Source organism: Terrapene carolina, unplaced genomic scaffold (genome assembly GCF_002925995.2).
Source record: "Terrapene carolina triunguis isolate 2854851 unplaced genomic scaffold, T_m_triunguis-2.0 Scaffold53, whole genome shotgun sequence".
Classification (NCBI taxonomy): domain Eukaryota; kingdom Metazoa; phylum Chordata; order Testudines; family Emydidae; genus Terrapene; species Terrapene triunguis.
In genome coordinates this window covers 3082635-3100180 of record NW_020664404.1, presented here as the reverse complement: position 1 = coordinate 3100180, position 17546 = coordinate 3082635, and the positions used below count along the sequence as shown (strand labels likewise).

Here is a 17546-nt window from a genome sequence, read left to right as displayed (position 1 = left end):
AACAATAATTAAAAAAGGAACATTCTACCTCCCTCTCTTCCCATCCATTTGGAAAACTGGTAGCCTTTTATCCTCTGAAACCCGTCCATACCTGGTCCCATATTCCACAGGTTACATTTGAGTTGGAGAGTTGGGCAGCCAGAAATTAGAGTGAAATATAGAAACCAACGACTAAACAGAACACTGGAAATAGTAAAGCACTCAGTGTTGCTGGTTCTCATTGAACTGGATACTACTTTGAGCTGCATACTGGATACTGCTCCCTAAAGCAAAGTTATTCTGGTCCATGAAGCACAGTGTGTACTTGAAGTCAGTAGCGATCACGCTGACTGTCCATTGGGCAGTATCTCCTTATGGGCGCTCACCATGGGGTAGGTAACGACCGCCACTGAAAGCACTGACTCCAGCTTCGCTGACGGCACCCGCTCACAGAGTCTCAGTTCCAGGTTCTCTGCACTCAGGTGGCTGTGCAAACTTCTGCCCTCCTTCCTGATGCCACAGTTCGAGGGTCCCATTTTGGCCCTTTCCAGCTGCTGGCTCTCCTGCTTGTTGGCTGGCTCGGGGCTCCGCAAGCTGCAGAAGAGAATAGCCACAAAGCTCTTCTTGAAGTTCTCGTTCATAAAAGTGTAGACCACGGGGTTGTTGAAAGAGTTAAAGAACCCAACGGCCTGGACGATGGCAAAGATTATCTTTACGGTGACGTCATCGTAGCTTTCCTCCAGGTTATCTGGGGAGCAAGGGAATGGATTAGAAAGAACCAACCAGAGGGTTTTATCTATTAGAACCACATCTTTCTGTTTGCTACACTAGATGCTCCCTTGCCTTATCATTCACCAGCCTCCTCTCCAGTCCTTCAACATGCTCCTACTGCAAGTAGGTTGAAGCTCACCCCTGTGCAAGAGGCCAGCATGAGGCCTATGCAGTACTTACAGGCAGGACTTAAGAGGTTGCAAAGGCCTCTTCACTGGGGTGAATTTCACCTGCAGTGAGGCAACCTTCTCTGCAGCTCCTGCAATCTGGAATAGCCATTCGACCTCTCTCCAGTTCATCCCTTTTCAAATCTTACCCCTCTGTGACTACCTCTCTCCCCAATTCATAGACTCATAGAAGATCAGGGTTGGAAGTGACCTCATGAGGTCATCTAGTCCAACCCCCTGCTCAAAGCAGGACCAACCCCAACTAAATCATCCCAGCCACAGCTTTGTCAAGCCGGGCCTTAAAAACCTCTAAGGATGGAGATTCCACCACCTCCCTAGGGAACCCATTCCAGTGCTTCACCACCCTCCTAGTGAAATAGTGTTTCCTAATATCCAGCCTAAACCTCCCCCACTGCAACTTGAGACCATTGCTCCTTATTCTGTCATCTGCCACCACTGAGAACAGCCGAGCTCCATCCTCTTTGGAACCCCCCTTCAGGTAGTTGAAGGCTGCTATCAAATCTCCTCTCACTCTTCTCCTCTGCAGACTAAATAAGCCCAGTTCCCTCAGCCTCTCCTCATAAGTCATGTGCTCCAGCCCCCTGATCATTTTCATTGCCCTCTGCTGGACTCTCTCCAGTTTGTCCACATCCTTTCTGTAGTGGGGGCCCCAAAACTGGATGCAATACTCTAGATGTGACCTCACCAGTGCTGAATAGAGGGGAATAATCACTTCCCTCAATCTGCTGGCAGTGCTCCTACTAATGCAGCCCAATATGCCGTTAGCCTTCTTGGCAACAAGGGCACACTGCTGACTCATATCCAGCTTCTCATCCACTGTAATCCCCAGGTCCATTTCTGCAGAACTGCTGCCTTGCCACTCAGTCCCTAGTCTGTAGCAGTGCATGGGATTCTTCTGTTCTAAGTGCAAGATTCTGCACTTGTCCTTGTTGAACCTCATCAGATTTCTTTTGGCCCAATCTTCCAATTTGTCTAGGTCCCTCTGTATCCTATCCCTACCCTCCAGCATATCTACCGCTCCTCCCAGTTTTGTGTCATCTGCAAACTTGCTGAGGTTGCAATCCACGCCATCCTCCAGATCATTAATGAAGATATTGAACAAAAACAGCCCCATGACCAACCCCTGGGGCACTCTGCTTGATACTGGCTGCCAACTAGACATTGAGCCATTGATCACTATCTGTTGAGCCTGACAATCTAGCCAGTTTTCTATCCACCTTATAGTCCATTCATCCAGCCCATACTTCTTTAACTTGCTGGCAAGAATACTGGCATGAATCCTCCTCCTCTCCCCCATTGCTGCTCTTATTTGTGTCTGCAACTGTACTATTATTTCAGCATTTTGATTAGAGCTGGTTGGTAAATATTTCCTCTGCACCAATGGAATTTTTTTTTTAATAATAATTTTTTTGTCAACATTTTTCACAGAAAATTGACAGGTTTTTTTGTGACAAATTGAATGGGAAGCAGACACTTTGAACGAAAAAAACGTTGTTTAGTCAGGCTACAGAGGGGTAGCCGTGTTAGTCTGTATCAGTAAAAACAATGAGGAGTCCTTGTGGCACCTTAGAGACTAACACATTTATTTGAGCATAAGCTTTCGTGGGCTATAACCCACTTCATCAGATGCATGGAGGGAAAATTATTTTTCGTAGTGACCCAGTCACTTCCAGTCTTTATTCAGGCCTAATTTGATGGTGTCGAGTTTGCAAATTAATTCCAGTTCTGCAGTTTCTCGTTGAAGTCTACCAATGTGATATATGCCATTATGTGCTAGTAATGCCCCTCTGCCATGTACATTGCCCAAAGCGGACAGTCTGTATGCAAATAAACAAATGGACACAAATCAGACATCAAGAATTTTAACATTCAAAAACCAGTAGGAGAGCACTTCAATCTCCCTGGACGCTCAATAACAGACTTAAACGTCGCCATTCTTCAACAAAAAAACTTCAAAAACAGACTCCAACGTGAAACTGCAGAACTGGAATTAATTTGCAAACTTAACACCATCAAATTAGGCCTGAATAAAGACTGGGGTGGCTGGGTCCCTACAAAAAATAATTTTTACTCCGTTGATAGTCACACCTTCTTGTCAACTGTTGGGAATGGGCCACACCCACCCTGATTGAATTGGCCTCGTTGGCACTGACCCCCCCACTTGGTAAGGCAACTCCCATCTTTTCATGTGCTGTGTATTTATACCTGCCTACTGTATTTTCCATTCCATGCATCTGATGAAGTGGGTTTTAGCCCATGAAAGCTTATGACCAAATAAATTGGTTAGTCTCTAAGGTGCCACAAGGACTCCTTGTTTTTGTTTAGTCACAAACCCAATTTTCTGCTGAAAACTAGGCTTGTTGCTAAATTTTTGGCCAATCCTAACTTTGATCTAGTTTTTAGGAGAGGTGGTATACCAACAAGGGCTAGAGCCCTTACATGTATGTGTTGTCCCATTGACACTAGCTGAGCTTCTCATCTGAGTAAAGGTTTACAGGATCAGGCCCTATGTCTGTACTGTGCTGAGGTGGGGAATGCTGGTATTTGAAGAGAACTGGGAAACTGATCACAGGCCCAGCCAAACATATTGAGGGCTAAATTGGGAAAATGTTGCTTTCCCCTCCTCCCCCTTGATCACAACACTACTTGCATCACCACTGGACCTTCCAGGGAGTGTTTATGGCAGGGCTGTTAAGAGCTGGCCTATCCTCTACTGAAGTCCCACTGAATCCCTCAAAATAGGACTGTGCTTCCTGTCTGCATAGTATTAATTTCACCCCAGTTAATCTCCACAACACCCCACTTACAATGGGAAAATGTTATCACAATATTACAGCTGGAGAAAATGAGGCAGAGAAGTTGCAGAACTTGACTAGGGATATGCAGTGAATCGGTGGCAGAACTAGTATTAGACTGCAGGAAACTCCCTAGCTTCCATCCCTAAGTTCAAGCCACTTTTTCAAGTAACTTTAATAACACAGCATGCATGGGTATTGTTACAAAACCACCCATCGCTGCCTTCCCGCCACAGACTGACTAATGTGCCTGAATACATTTTTTTTTATATATGGAGATAGGCTGCATTTATGAATTGGAATGCCTTTTGTGTAACAGAGGCTGTCAGCTGACGTTCTGATCATTCATGTGTGGAGTGAGACCTTGTTGAGTTGGCAGGATTTTGAGGAGCTGTCTATGGTCACATTGTACTAATCAGTGAATTACATGCTGTTCTGAGGCAAGGCTGCCTCTTTTGCCAGCTATTTGAGAATCTTCTCTTTTATAATGTTCAACATCCCCAAGGGGATGGAAGGAGAACTCAGCTGTGCATGCGGAAAGAAAAGTTTGGCAAATATCAGGCCAGTTCCTCCTCTTCTGGCATAGCTGCATTTTCTTCAGTGAAGCTACACTGATTTACACCATCTGGCTCATTGTTCTGTGATTTACTGCTTTCAATTACTTGTAAACCTGGGCCAGATTCAGATCTCATTCTCGTCAGCACAAAGCCAGAATAACACCACTGATTGCAGGGGTGTGGGGAGAGGAAATTACTTTGGATTTAGGATGGTGGACCTGAGAGCAGAAATGATCCATCATATTCATTCATCCGATGCATTCAATTCTTATGTTGAATTCTGCTGAGAAGCCAGAGTGTGTGGGTGTAATTGGTGTATTTAGTCCTTAGCCATAGCAGTATTGTTGTTTTTTTAAGAGAGCAAAAGGGCCACTCTGGCTGGAGACCTCCCCTATAAAATAATTGGAGTTGGACTCAAGCTGTAAAATTTGGATCTGGTTTGATCTTGGCTTCAGTGTATGGGTCCCGCCCATTATAGAAACTGGAACATTTGCAAATGGATTTAGATTTCAGGCCACCCAAAGAGCGTAAGACTATTTGGAATTAGGTTTTTGGTCAAGCTCATGTCTAAATACAAGGAGTAATGCAGGTAACTCCAAAACAGTGGGTGCTCTTGGCTGTCCTCAAAGTCATATGCCAGGCAAAAACAAATGGATCAGACATTCTACTCAATTTAGATAATAGTGTTTCCCCTCTGGCCCAAGCTGTTAGCTAAAGTTCAGGACTTTGCAGGATTGTTTCCATTAGGATGAGAAATTGCTACTGCAAGTCAGGTCTACCCTTTGTGTACATTTTTTGTAAATAAACCAGACAACACCAAGTCCTATCTCCCTTGAAATTTGTTAGTCTCTAAGGTGCCACAAGTACTCCTGTTCTTTTTGTGGATACAGACTAACACGGCTGCTACTCTGAAACAAGAGTAGACAGTTTCCTTGCTCAGAAATTCCCAAGTCTGCCACTTTGATGAGCACTGTGCCCAAGAAGCTCTGTCTCTCTGCTTCCTCTCAGAGCCACATTCACAACTCCATCCCCAGGCTTTCTGCTCCAACACAGAGTCTGCTGCCCATATCCTAGCCATATGTTTGCAGTCAGGGAACCCCTCAGCCCACACAGCTTAGCTCTAACCTGGCACGCAGCCTAGAGCCTTGGGCAGTAGCCTCCCAGCTGCCATTACTCCATAAAGAGACTTGATTGCTCCTTCTCTTGAGCCTAAAGGGATTTTATTCCAGAATAATTACTGCTTTTTGGAAATGCAGTAATTACACTGGAATAAAGTGATTCCAGAATACAGTGTCCTTACAGGGAGTTATTTGGGAATAGTTTTTGCAGAATAGTTTCCTTGTGTACACTATCCCTTAGCTATCATCTCCAATGTCTGCAATACTGCAGTCAGTTCTGGACAATGCGGTATCGGAAAGATATGGACAAACAGACAAGAGTTCAGAGAAGACCATTAAGGAAAAAAATCGAGGGGCTTAAGCAATGTAGTTATGAAGAATGACTAGAAGAGCTAAGTATATATTGCTGCTAATGGACTATTCTGAAACGGCAGCAAAGCTACTCTCTCAAGGGAATGTCTCTTGTTTTATTTGTATTGGTCATTTCAGGAATTTTAGGATCTCTCTCTCTCTCTCTTTCTCACACACACACACACACACACACACACACACACACAGTCTTTTATCAGTTCAATTTATATCTACTCACTGTATTCAAACAACATGTGGACAACGTGAAAAGGTGCCCAGCACGCAGCGAAGAACAGCACTACAATAACCATCATCATCACGGCTCGTTTCTTCTTCCTGGAGGAAGCCGTTTGAGACAGAAAGCGAGAGCTGACAAGGAGACATTTATAGCAGGAGGCAAGCAGAAATTCAGCACCTGATCATTTGTACTGAGAGAAATAGGCTAGTTGCATTCAGATGCTAGAAGAGTAAAAAGCATTCACTGTAAAGCATTCACATTCCTGATAAAGGACAAGAGGATGGTCAATGAAATTGAAAGGTGGCAATAAAAAAAACCCTACCAAGCCGATAAAAGGAAACACTTTTTTCCTACACAATGCAAAATTAACCCATGGAACTCACTGCCACAAGGCCTCTGAAGCAGCTAATACCGGCCACTGTCAGAGTCAGAATTCTGAAGTAGATTGAACACTGGTTTACTAGTATTCTTCTGACTGCATCACAACCACTTTATGACCATTATACCAGCCTGCTTAACATTTTTTCATCTGCCAGGAAATTGATATATTTTCTAGAGGGGTTGGATAATGCCTGAAAGGTTTGCAGCTTTGCTTCCAGTTGGATAAGCACCCAGAAAGCTCAGAGGCCCAATTCTGCTCTTACTGACTCTGATGTAAATCTGGAGGTATCCACGGAAGCAAATGGAGTTACACTGATGCAAAATGGGTGTTGGAGGAGAATCAGGACAAGGTGTTTATTTGGGCCTCAACAGAATTGCTGAATCCCTAGAGGCTTCCCAGGCTCTGGATATTTCCTTCTTGGGACACTCCAAATTTCCTCCCTCCCTCTGACAGCTCTTTGCTTCTCCCTTTGTTTCTTCAGGGTTAGCCGAATAGGTCTCTATGGTGCATCAGTGCCCACTAGTAGTGCCCACGACTATATGCTCTCCATTTGACTGTGCCGCTTTCATGCCTCTCCCTTTGAGCATCACTCTGTAGGTCTCCTGGGAAAAGGGTGGGAGTGGGAATCTGACCTCCTAAAAGAATTTCACAGGTGTAGTACAAACGGCAGCCAAAATTCTGGGGAGGGTTCTTTGGGTTGAGCTTCCCAACAGCCATGGGAGTTAAGTGGCAGGCCTATGCAACGGAGAGAGAAACTGAACCATAGAGCGACTCCTTAGATTGTGAGTTCTTTTTGTTCTGTGTTTGTACAGCACCCAGCACAATGGGGACCCAGGACTGGAGCTTCTAGGTACTACGGGAATGAAAGGTCTGATTCTACACTTACTGAAGTCAATGGGAAGAGTTCTCATTGACTTCAGTGTGTGTTGGATCAGCTCTACAGGACTTGCCCAAGGTTCTACAGTAAGTCAGTGGCAGAACAATTAATAGAACCCAGGAGTCCAGATGACTAGTCCTCTCTTCTAACCACTTGCCAACATTGCCTACTAGTTCTCGCATGCATGCTTAAGCTGTGATGCTTCTCCTCTGGTCTAGGGCTGTCAAGCCTCCAGGATTGTCCTGGAGTCTCTAGGTATTAAAGATGAATCTTTAATTAAAGATAATGCCATGTGATGAAACCAGGAATTCATCCAACCAAAGTTGGCAACCCTATGCCCTGGTCTACGGTGGGGTGGAGGGAATCGATCTAAGTTACGCAACTTCAGCTATGTGAATAACGTAGCTGAAGTCGACGTACTTAGGTCGACTTACCACGGTGTCTTCAACACGGTGAGTCGACTGCTGCTGCTCCCCCATTGACTCTGCCTGCACCTCTCGTGGCGCTGAAGTACAGGAGTCAACGGGAGAGTGTTCGAGGGTTGATTTATCATGTCTAGACTAGACGCGATAAATTGATCCCCGCTGGATCGATCACTGCCCGCCGATTTGGCGGGTAGTGTAGACATACCCTCTCTCTGAGCCATTTAAAGCCAGTAGGACAGGCGGCCACCCACCTTGTTATTTTAGCCATTTCGTGGCGACTCAGGGCATTCAGCACCGAAGAGTCTCCAATCCGTTTCTTGATCCACAGCTCGTATCCTATCCGGGAGTAGAGCATCAGCATGGCAGTGAGTGGGACCAGAAACAGGGCCACCAGGATAAAGATTGCATAGGCTCGGCGCAGCTCAATGCTATGCCAGGACTCCAGGCAGCAGACGTGATGAATATTATAGAGAAAGTCATATTTCACCTAAGGGTGGGAGGGTGGAGTGGAGAAAGATACAAGATCAGAGACTTACAGGAGATGATCAATGCATCAGATAAGGAGTGGCAGAGAAAATAAACATCAATGTGAACAAGAATGACACAACACTGACAATAAATAAAAAAAGGGGAAACGAATCAAATCTAAAACCAACAAAAAGCCAAGAAGGGGGGAGGAGTGCCAGAGACACTATGTAGTCCACTGAGGACTTTGCTATTGCTATTGATTTTACGTAGAAGATGTTCAGATAACCATGGTGATGGGCCACGGTATAAAACCCCAAGCTAGGTAGGTAGATAGATAGAACAACACCTTGAAATTTGAACCCAAACCAGAAACACCAAGATTTAAAAGATTTTTGTTGCTTATATATAAATTGTCACTTTACATAAGAACTGACATACAGGGTCAGACCAATGGTCCACTAGTATCCTGTCTCTGGCAGTGAAACTTCAGGGCACAGAGCAGGGCAGTTTGGAGAGATCCATACCTGTCTTCCCCTCCTGGCTTCTGGCAATCAGAGGTTTATGGTCTCCCCGAACATGAGGTTACATCCTTGAACATCTTGGCTGATAGCCATTGATGGACCTATCATTCGTGAACTTATCTAGTTCTTTTTTGACCCCAGTTATGCTTTTGGCCATCATAACTTCCCCCCAGGCAGGGAGTTCCACAGGTGTTAATTGTGCATTGTGTGAAAAAGTACTTCCTATTATTTGTATTAAATATGCTGCCTATTAATTTCATCGGGTGACCCTAGTTCTTGTGTTTATGTGAAGGGTTAAATAACATTTCCCTATTCACTTTCTCCACACCACTCATAATTTTATAGACCTTTTTAATCTGCCCCTCTATTTTCTGAACTGAACAGCCCCAATCTTTTTAGTCTCTCCTCGTATGGAAGCCATTCCATACCCTTGAGCACCTTTGTTGCCCTTTTTTTAACCTTTTCCATTTGTTCCAATGGTTATTCACACGTGCTGTTAAAAATATATGCCTTATTTCTAATTTGAATTTGTCTGCCTTTGGCTTTCAGCCATTGATTCTTGTTCTATCTATGCCATTCTCCACTAGATTAAAGAGCCCTATAGTGTTGGTATTTATACACTATAATCAAGTCAACTCTTGAGCTTGTTCATAAACTGAACAGACGGAGCTCCTTAAGTCTCTTGCTGAAAGGTATTTTCTTTTTCAGCCCTTGAATCATTTTCAGGGCCAAGTGATTTGCTCAAAGTCACAAGAAGAACCAGGAAATAGACCCAGGAATCTTGCCTTCCCTGTCTCCCCTGCTCTAGATGTCAAATCCCTTGCATGGCACCCCTTGATGAATACAGCAATAGCTTAGTTCTGCTGGCTCCCTACTTAATTTTACTTACATACTGCGTCTTGGAAGTTTCTGTTACAGACTAGAGTAGCTGTTTTATAGTTCTGTCTGCTGTAGAGTTATAGTGAGATAAAACTCAGACAGGCCTGGCACTTGGCATATATTGATGACCATGTAATGTGGAAAATGAATGACATGGTTTATCAGTGAGGATGCTGCTTTACAAACTGATGTGCTACTGCTGAAGAAGCCCCTAATTGCTAGGATACGATGCTTATAAAGAGGCAGAGGGAACAATGCAAAATGCAGCAGAGAAACTAGCTTTGCAGAGGGAATGGGAGTTAATCACTCATTTCATGCCCATCCTTGCTGTCTGTCTGGAAAACGTAAATACCTTCTTTTTTAAAGGCTACTGGCAGGAAGGTATTTAAATAAGCACTCAGATCTGTAAAATTAATTCTCATAGTAGAGACAAGATGGGTGAGGTATTATCTTTTATTGGACCAACTTCTGTTGGTGAAAGAGACGTGCTTTCGAACATACACAAAGCTCTTCTCCTAGCAGGGCATTTAAATTACTCTGGGCCAGCTTGTCATCTGCTGTATGTTGAGATGAGTTCCTGTCTGCATCCTGTAAAACTTGCCCATACCGGTATTGCCCTGGCCTCTTCTTTTGTCATTCAGTGTTGCACGCATTCTAAAACAATATGCATTTCCTCATCTTTTGGGGGCGAAGCCAGACTTTGAGGCACCTGCTCCCCTACTTGGTGTAAACTTTGCTTGTGCCAATCAGAAACGAACACAAACAGGTTTTGGGCCCCGTCCCCTATGACACTTCTATGATGTCATAGTTGGTACTTTATGGGCCTGCCTGCCATGTGCAGGCAGGGAGAGGAGAAAGAAAAACGAATCCTGTGTATCCTGTGTACACCCGTAACCGAGCCTGATCACTTCGAAGCCTCTCTCTCAGCTCACGTGTTTCAAACAGAGTTTCTATGTTTGCCGGTTGTTATGCGTTGGTTTGTATTTGTAAGTATCAGTTATTACTAATTGCTGCATCTTTGTTTATAAATATTGTTAGTAGATATTTTAGACATTGTGTGTTTTAAGTTTCATTAACTCTATTAGCTAATCAAACGCTGCTCCCTTACCCCTTGTAATTATCTCCAATAAAACTTTAAATTGATTAATTTTAGTTGTGTGTGTGTCTGCAGTTTGCATTGTGACCCGTACTCTCCTTGCATCCCTTACCAATATAATCTATTGCCACGTGCAGCCTGGTAAATAACAGGCCTGCATTTTCTTTCGCCCCTGCGTGCCCGTGGCAATCCACACTGTAAATTGGCATTGGTCCATTGGCATAAGTATGGAACGGAGTATGCCTTCAGTGAAGCTGCACAGCTGAGATATAGTTCTCTCTGTCTGATAATGGGATTTTTTTCCCATTATGTTTTATGCATGTAACTAATGTAACAGTGTCCATTTCACCCAAATATCTGCTCACTGGTTCATCACCTCTATGAAAACTCACTAGTTTTACACACTTGACATTTGCCATAATGATTGTCATAACTATAAAGGGAAGGGTAACAACCCTCCTGTGTACAATACTATAAAATCCCTCATGGCAAAGAGGCACCAAAACCCTTTTACCTGTAAAGGGTTAAGACGCTCAGGTAACCTGGCTGACACCTGACCCAAAGGACCAATAAGGGAAGAAAATAGTTTCAAATCTGGGGGGGGGGGAAGGGAAGAAAGGCTTTTGTTTGTGCTCTTTGTTTTGGTGTGTTCACTCTTGGGACTAAGAGGGACTGGACATCTATCCATGTTCTCCAAAACTTTCTGCACAAGTCTCTCATATTTCAAACTTGTAAGTAACAGCCAGGCAAGGCGTGTTAGTTTTATCTTTGTTTTCTCAACTTGTAAATGTTTCTTTTGCTAGAGGGTTTACCTCTGTTTGCTGTAACTTTGAACCTAAGGCTAGAGGGGGTTCATCTGGGCTCTTTGAATCTGATTACCCTGTAAAGTTATTTTCCATCCTGATTTTACAGAGATGAATTTTACCTTTTCTTTTAATAAAATTCTTCTTTTAATAACCTGATTGATTTTTCATTGTTTTAAGATCCAAGGGTTTGGATCTGTGTTCACCAGGACTAATTGGTGAGGGGATTACCAAGCCTTCCCAGGGAAAAGGGTGTAAGAGCTTGGAGGGGATATTTTGGGGGAAGAGGAACTCCAAGTGGTCCTTTCCCTGTTTCTTGTTAAAGCACTTGGTGGTGGCAGAGTATTAAAATTTAACCTAAGCTGGTAGAAATAAGCTTAGGGGGCTTTCATGTAGGTCCCCACATCTGTACCCTAAAGTTCAGAGTGGGGAGGGAACCTTGACAATGATTTAACTGCATCTGGACAGTTGCTGATCTCAGTTAGGCTGGGGTCCAACCCTTGGAGCTGCTCCTGATTCACCCTAGAAGAACAGAGCTAAAGGACTGGCTGGCGTAGATTGGTGGAGCTCCATTTAAGACAAGAAAGCTATACTGATATATGACTGCAGGGGACCTGGCCCGTTGTCTAAGCTGTATTAAATGTAGTGCAGAACGAGATTTTAAGTGCTGATATCATAAAGCATGCTACTTCTGCTTGTCATATAGAACAGCAATGCGCAGTGCCACTGGGCACGGATAATTCCCACTTCTACAATGACACATTGCAAAGGAGGGAAAGGAGAGGAGTTCCCAGTTTTGTACTCAGACACTCCAATTAACTGTGATTAAAGTCGGTGTCAGGGACAAACTGTGGGCACTGGTGGCTTGACTCACATCCAGTAGAAGCATCATTCTTTGAAACTACCTGCTGATTTCCCCCTGGAAAATTTTACTATTCATTCTGGGCCTGATTCTCCTCTCACACCAGTGTAAATCGGGAGTCACTGGGATTACTCTGGAGAGGAGAATCAGGCCCCTCTATCTGATAACAGTGCTACATATACTGCCTGCCAATCCTATTGTCATAAGCTTCTTAGTGGCAAGATCTCAGACAAAGAATTTTGTGAGTTAAGCCATCAGGCTATTGCACAAGGATTCATAGGGCCTATCTGCACTGCAATCAGAGGTGTGACTGCAGTGCGTGTAGACATAGCTGAGCTAGCTTTGATCTAGCTAGCTCGAATAACATAGCAGTGGAACAACGGCAGGGCGGACTATACAAGCCCACCAGGGTGTGTATTCGAGCAGCTAGCCCAGGCTGCTATGGCTTTACTGCTATTGTTATTTAAACCAGCTAGATCAAAGCTAGCTCTGTATGCCTACAGGTGCTGCAGTGTAGACATATCCAGCCCAAGCCTGAATGTCTACATTACAATTTCATAGCTCTACAGCCCGCATCAGGTGACACGGGCCAGCCCTGGATGTTTTATTGCAGGTGGGCATACCCTAACAATAACACTGGGTGGCAGTTTTCAGATGAGCATTCTCTTCCATGAATAGGTGACTGGCATTTACCTCCAGAGTCTGAACGTACAGCATGGGCGACCCAACAATGACTGCAATCGTCCACACGAATCCTGTTTAAAGAGAGAAGAAAGGAAGAATTAATTCTTTCAATTATGACAGTTACTTTTCAACATTTATCTCAAGGCGTTTGTCAGTGTTTACTTTTGCCAAGTGAATTGGCTAGAATGAAAGAGCGGAGGCTCTAGATTTCTAATAATTGAGAGCTTGCGAATCAAGAAGCATCTTGTTTTTTCACTTTGTTAATTATGCATAACTGCAGGGCTCACACGGCGTTTCTACCTCTCTCTGCGGAGAATTCTTCACTCGTTGTCAAGGTGAATCAGTTACAGATTAAAAATCTAATACCTAATCCTTTACACCTTTCCTGATTTAAAATGAAAGGTATTTCAGTCTCCAGATCCAGCCAACTCCAGATGTTATTCACTTGAAATCAAATTTTCAGAGTAAGGAAATTGTTCCAAACTAATAATCACATGATGCTTTCATTCTGCCTCCCTTGCTCTTGCTTAGTAATATCTTGCCTTGCAAATAGTGCCATTGATTTAAATGGAGCTATACTAAAGAAAACTACTACTCAGTGTGAGTAAAGGAGACTGATAAATCAGCAGAATAAGATTGTAGGCTGAAATTCTACTATGGGTCATGCACCATTTAAGTGCTCAAAATATGGTTCAAATGGGATGTAAGTGGTGCATAGAACTTGGGTTAGCCCTCTGCGCAGGGGTGAATTTCACATGCAATGAAATTTTGGTTATGGGGAAAGTCACTGTGTTTGTAAATATGAGTTTTGCCCTGATTTATACCATTGGAGCTACTGTATATCATGGCCCAATTTGGCCCAATATATTGGATACCTTTTAAAAAAGGACTGGAAAAAAGTGTCTCACTCCATGTTGCTTAACTTTGTATTGTTTCATCTGCACAACAGTCCATATAGTTATATTGGGAAATAACTGTGTGGGTGTGAGGAAATGTCAATTAAGTCAACAAAAGCCTTTTCACTGGCCTCATTGGGCGTCGGATCAAACCTTAGATGTAACTACTGGGGGTGGTGAATGGGCATTTTCTTGTTAATTGCACCCGCTGTACAACTGTTCAAGAAATGTCATCCCACTGTGGGGTTTGAGATAAGATGAATGGAACCTGCGCAGTTCACCCAGGTCTCCCTGCAGCCTTTTGTGAGGGTGTGTGTTTCTGAGACCCCAACAGATTATTTTAGTGCCAGGAAACTGGATTATGTTTTCATTTAAGAGCTCACAAAGTTCCCCACCTCTTGAGCTCTCTGTCTCATCCTTGATCTAGTGCTAAATACTCATCGATCGTTCAGAAAAATTGCCTGAAGCCAGCACAAAGCCAGATGCGGGATGCAAACAAAGGGAGATACCCTGCCCCCTTTTACATCCACTGAAATCAGTGGGGTCACACTGGCATGGTGTAACTCAGGCCGAAGGATTTTCTTTCCCTTTAACAAACTCACAGGTAATACAGATTCTTTTTCTCTTGGAAGATGAACTTTGCCCTGTGCAGAGCCAGCGTGAGGACTAAGCACCCTGAAGTCCCACTTAAGCCCTGTTTTGAGGATTGACATAGTTCTCAGAATTATGTATGCTGGCCCTCTATGCAGGCAGGGGAAGGAAACAGAAAACCCCGTAAGCATGCAAGAAGTCCTGAACCAACAAGCTCTTCTTATGGTGAGCCCGACCCTGCCCTGCTGAAGGGAGCTTTGTCATTGATTTCAGAGGAGGCAGGATCAAGCATTGTATAAGCCAAGCTGCTGAACGCTGTAAACCCCAAAATCACAGTAGATAACTGCAGTGCCGCTGGGCTATCTTTTGCCTGCTGATGAATGGGTGTTTAGGGACTAGGGAGTGGGCTGGGGAAGCCCTGCTCACCCCTCCACAACACACACACAATCTCTTTCACCTGGGCAGGAGGAACCATTGCATTCCCCCAGGAGAGCACCTACCACCTTCCCCCAGCAGAGACTCATCAGTAGTACGGAGCACCCCAGAGCAGGATAGAGTAGTGCTGAGGGAGTCCCCTATGAACGAATGGGGCAGTTGCTGCTCTTGTGTACATTCCTCCCAGTAGCCCAAGGGGTATTCTGCTAGACTCTTTCCTGTGTGAGGTCTCCTTCTGCAACATATCCCCTTTTAATGTGGCATTAGCTACGGATTCCTCTCGTCTAGTCCCACGACGTAGAGATCTGTAGGAAATGGAATTTTCATTCCACACAAAAAATGAAGATTTGTTTTCATTCTCAATTGGAACAAAACCAAACATCTTTTTTGGGAAATTTTCTGCCCACCTGAATTTTTGAAAAATGTTCACTTGGGGTCTATCAGAACATCCTGTTCCCAGAAAATCAAAATGTTTTGGTCCGATTTTGATTTTAAAAATAAATGAACATTTCCAAACGAAAAGTCATTTAGAAATGAGAAATCAAAATGGAACAGCCTGAGTATCAAAACGTTCTACTCTGACATCACCAAAATGCCGCGTTCCAATTCTTTTTCCTTGATGAAATTTCATCGCCAGTGGATACCTTCTTGCAGAAAATGTCTGTTTCAGTGAAATAGCATTTTCCAATGGAAAAATGTTCTGTTGGAAAATTTTTGACCAGTTCTAAAACCAAGTCATCTAGTCCATCCCAACCATGCAGGTTTATCCATGGATTGTGTCCTCCCAGTGCTTTTTGTGCAATCTGATTTGAAATCACCCACGGCACAGTGGCCTATTCTGCCCAGACATAAGAGTTATATAATAAATTTAGGACAAAGTGTCATTCATCATTGAACCTGAGGTTCAATGGCTCCATGCAACAAAATATCCTGTTTTGTTTTGTTTTTAATTTTGCCAACCGCATAGCAAGAAAAAGCTGCATGAATCATTATAAATGTTTATATGGAGGGTGAAGGATGATAGGATGTGCTGCCCAGAGTTCCCCTCCTTAGGACAATAAAAATAGAGGAAAATAATGAAGCAGAATATCAGCGAAGGGCATTTTAAGGTGTTAAGTATCTAGTCAAGTGGGAGAAAAGGACAAATGTATCCAATTAAAACAAAAAACACACATCAGGGACATGAGACTTTTTTTTTTTTGAAACCGATGGTTTTTAAGAGCAAAAGTAAACCAGATTGTCACAATGGGCCACAGTCCTACAGCACTGATTTCAGTGAGGCCACTCATGGAACAAGCTGCTATTCGGGGTGAGTAAGAGGATCAGAATCAACTTGCAGTGGGGAGGTCTAGGTTGGATATTAGGAAACATTATTTCACCAGGAGGATGGTGAAGCACTGGAATGGGTTACCTAGGGAGGTGGTGGAATCTCCATCCTTAGAGGTTTTGAAGGCCCGGCTTGACAAAGCCCTGGCTGGGAAGATTTAGTTGGGGTTGGTCCCGCTTTGAGCAGGGGGTTGGACTAGATAATCTCCAGAGGTCCCTTCCAACCCTGATATTCTATGATTCTATGAATCAGTCTCACTGTCATTATAGTGCTGTAGAGCTTGAAAGCAGTAATATAAAACTTGATTCTTCCCACACTTCCATGGTGGAGCAGGTGGGGGATCAGGAATAGCTCCACTGAAATCATGCTGATGTAAAGATGGTGTAAATGAGAGCAGAATCAGATTCTTAGAGTGGACTCAAGAAAATAGTGAGGATTAAATTGTGTAATGCACTGGTGTGTTTGTGACAGAGATCTGACCTCTCTTAGATGGAATATCAGGCGTTGTGTTTAGCCAGACACAAAAAGAAACCATGTGCTTTCAGTCTGAATGACTTGTATTTTTGATGAAGGAGAAAAACCAACCAACCTAGAATGGCTCAAAGCCAATGCTCATGGAAGTTAATGGGAAGGCTCCCTTATTAGCTTCCATGGGAGTGCACCTATGTTTGTCCAACACGGGCTGGATTTGAACGTGTCCTAGAGGTGGCATTGCCAACTCTCATAATTTTGTCATGAGTCTCATGATGATTATTGTTTTCCTTAAAGCTCCAGCTCCTGGAGTCAAGTGGATATGTGATGATTTCAGCCTTCATTCTTAAAAAGAAAAAGTAAGTTTCTAGCCCTCGTGGCTATGTAGAAAGCTTCAAAAAGGTGACCTCAGTGCACCCTGTAGGCTCAAAAAGCCTTAAATAAATAGAAGCCAAATAAAAAGAACCTCAAATCTATTATTTGTATGTAATCTCATGATTTGAAAGCCAATCTCATGGCTTTTGGTGAGCCTGACTCATGATCTTTGAACATTTGGGGGTTGCAAGACTGTAGAGGTGCAAAACTCCATGCCCCATTACCAGTTACCCTACATATATACACAGCCATACCTAGCATTTTGTAGGTTCTCTTGTTTGTGTACTGTCTCTTCATCTTCAGTGGGTGAACTATTCCTTGGTACCTCTCTACAGCAATGCATGTCATGGTAAGGGTGCTGGCCACAACTGCGGTGGTCTGAATGAAGGGGACCATCTTGCACACAAAGGGGCCTAGAAAAGAAAGACACATTTTAGTGTGCTGGCGCTCATGGCAG

At 43.7% G+C, this 17546-nt stretch overlaps 1 protein-coding gene across 1 annotated transcript in view; it reads right to left on the bottom strand.

Moving 5' to 3' along the window:
• Window positions 1–320: 320 nt before the first annotated feature.
• The window catches only part of LOC112107523 (pyroglutamylated RF-amide peptide receptor-like), an 88791-nt gene continuing 71565 nt past the window's right edge, over window positions 321–17546 (bottom strand). The window contains exons 2-6 of the mRNA XM_024201262.2: window positions 17344–17502; window positions 13004–13065; window positions 7933–8168; window positions 5998–6128; window positions 321–727 (exon numbers count right to left, since the gene is read on the bottom strand). Coding sequence (XP_024057030.2) covers window positions 321–727; window positions 5998–6128; window positions 7933–8168; window positions 13004–13065; window positions 17344–17502 — 995 coding nt within the window. The remainder of the gene's footprint in view (window positions 728–5997; window positions 6129–7932; window positions 8169–13003; window positions 13066–17343; window positions 17503–17546) is intronic.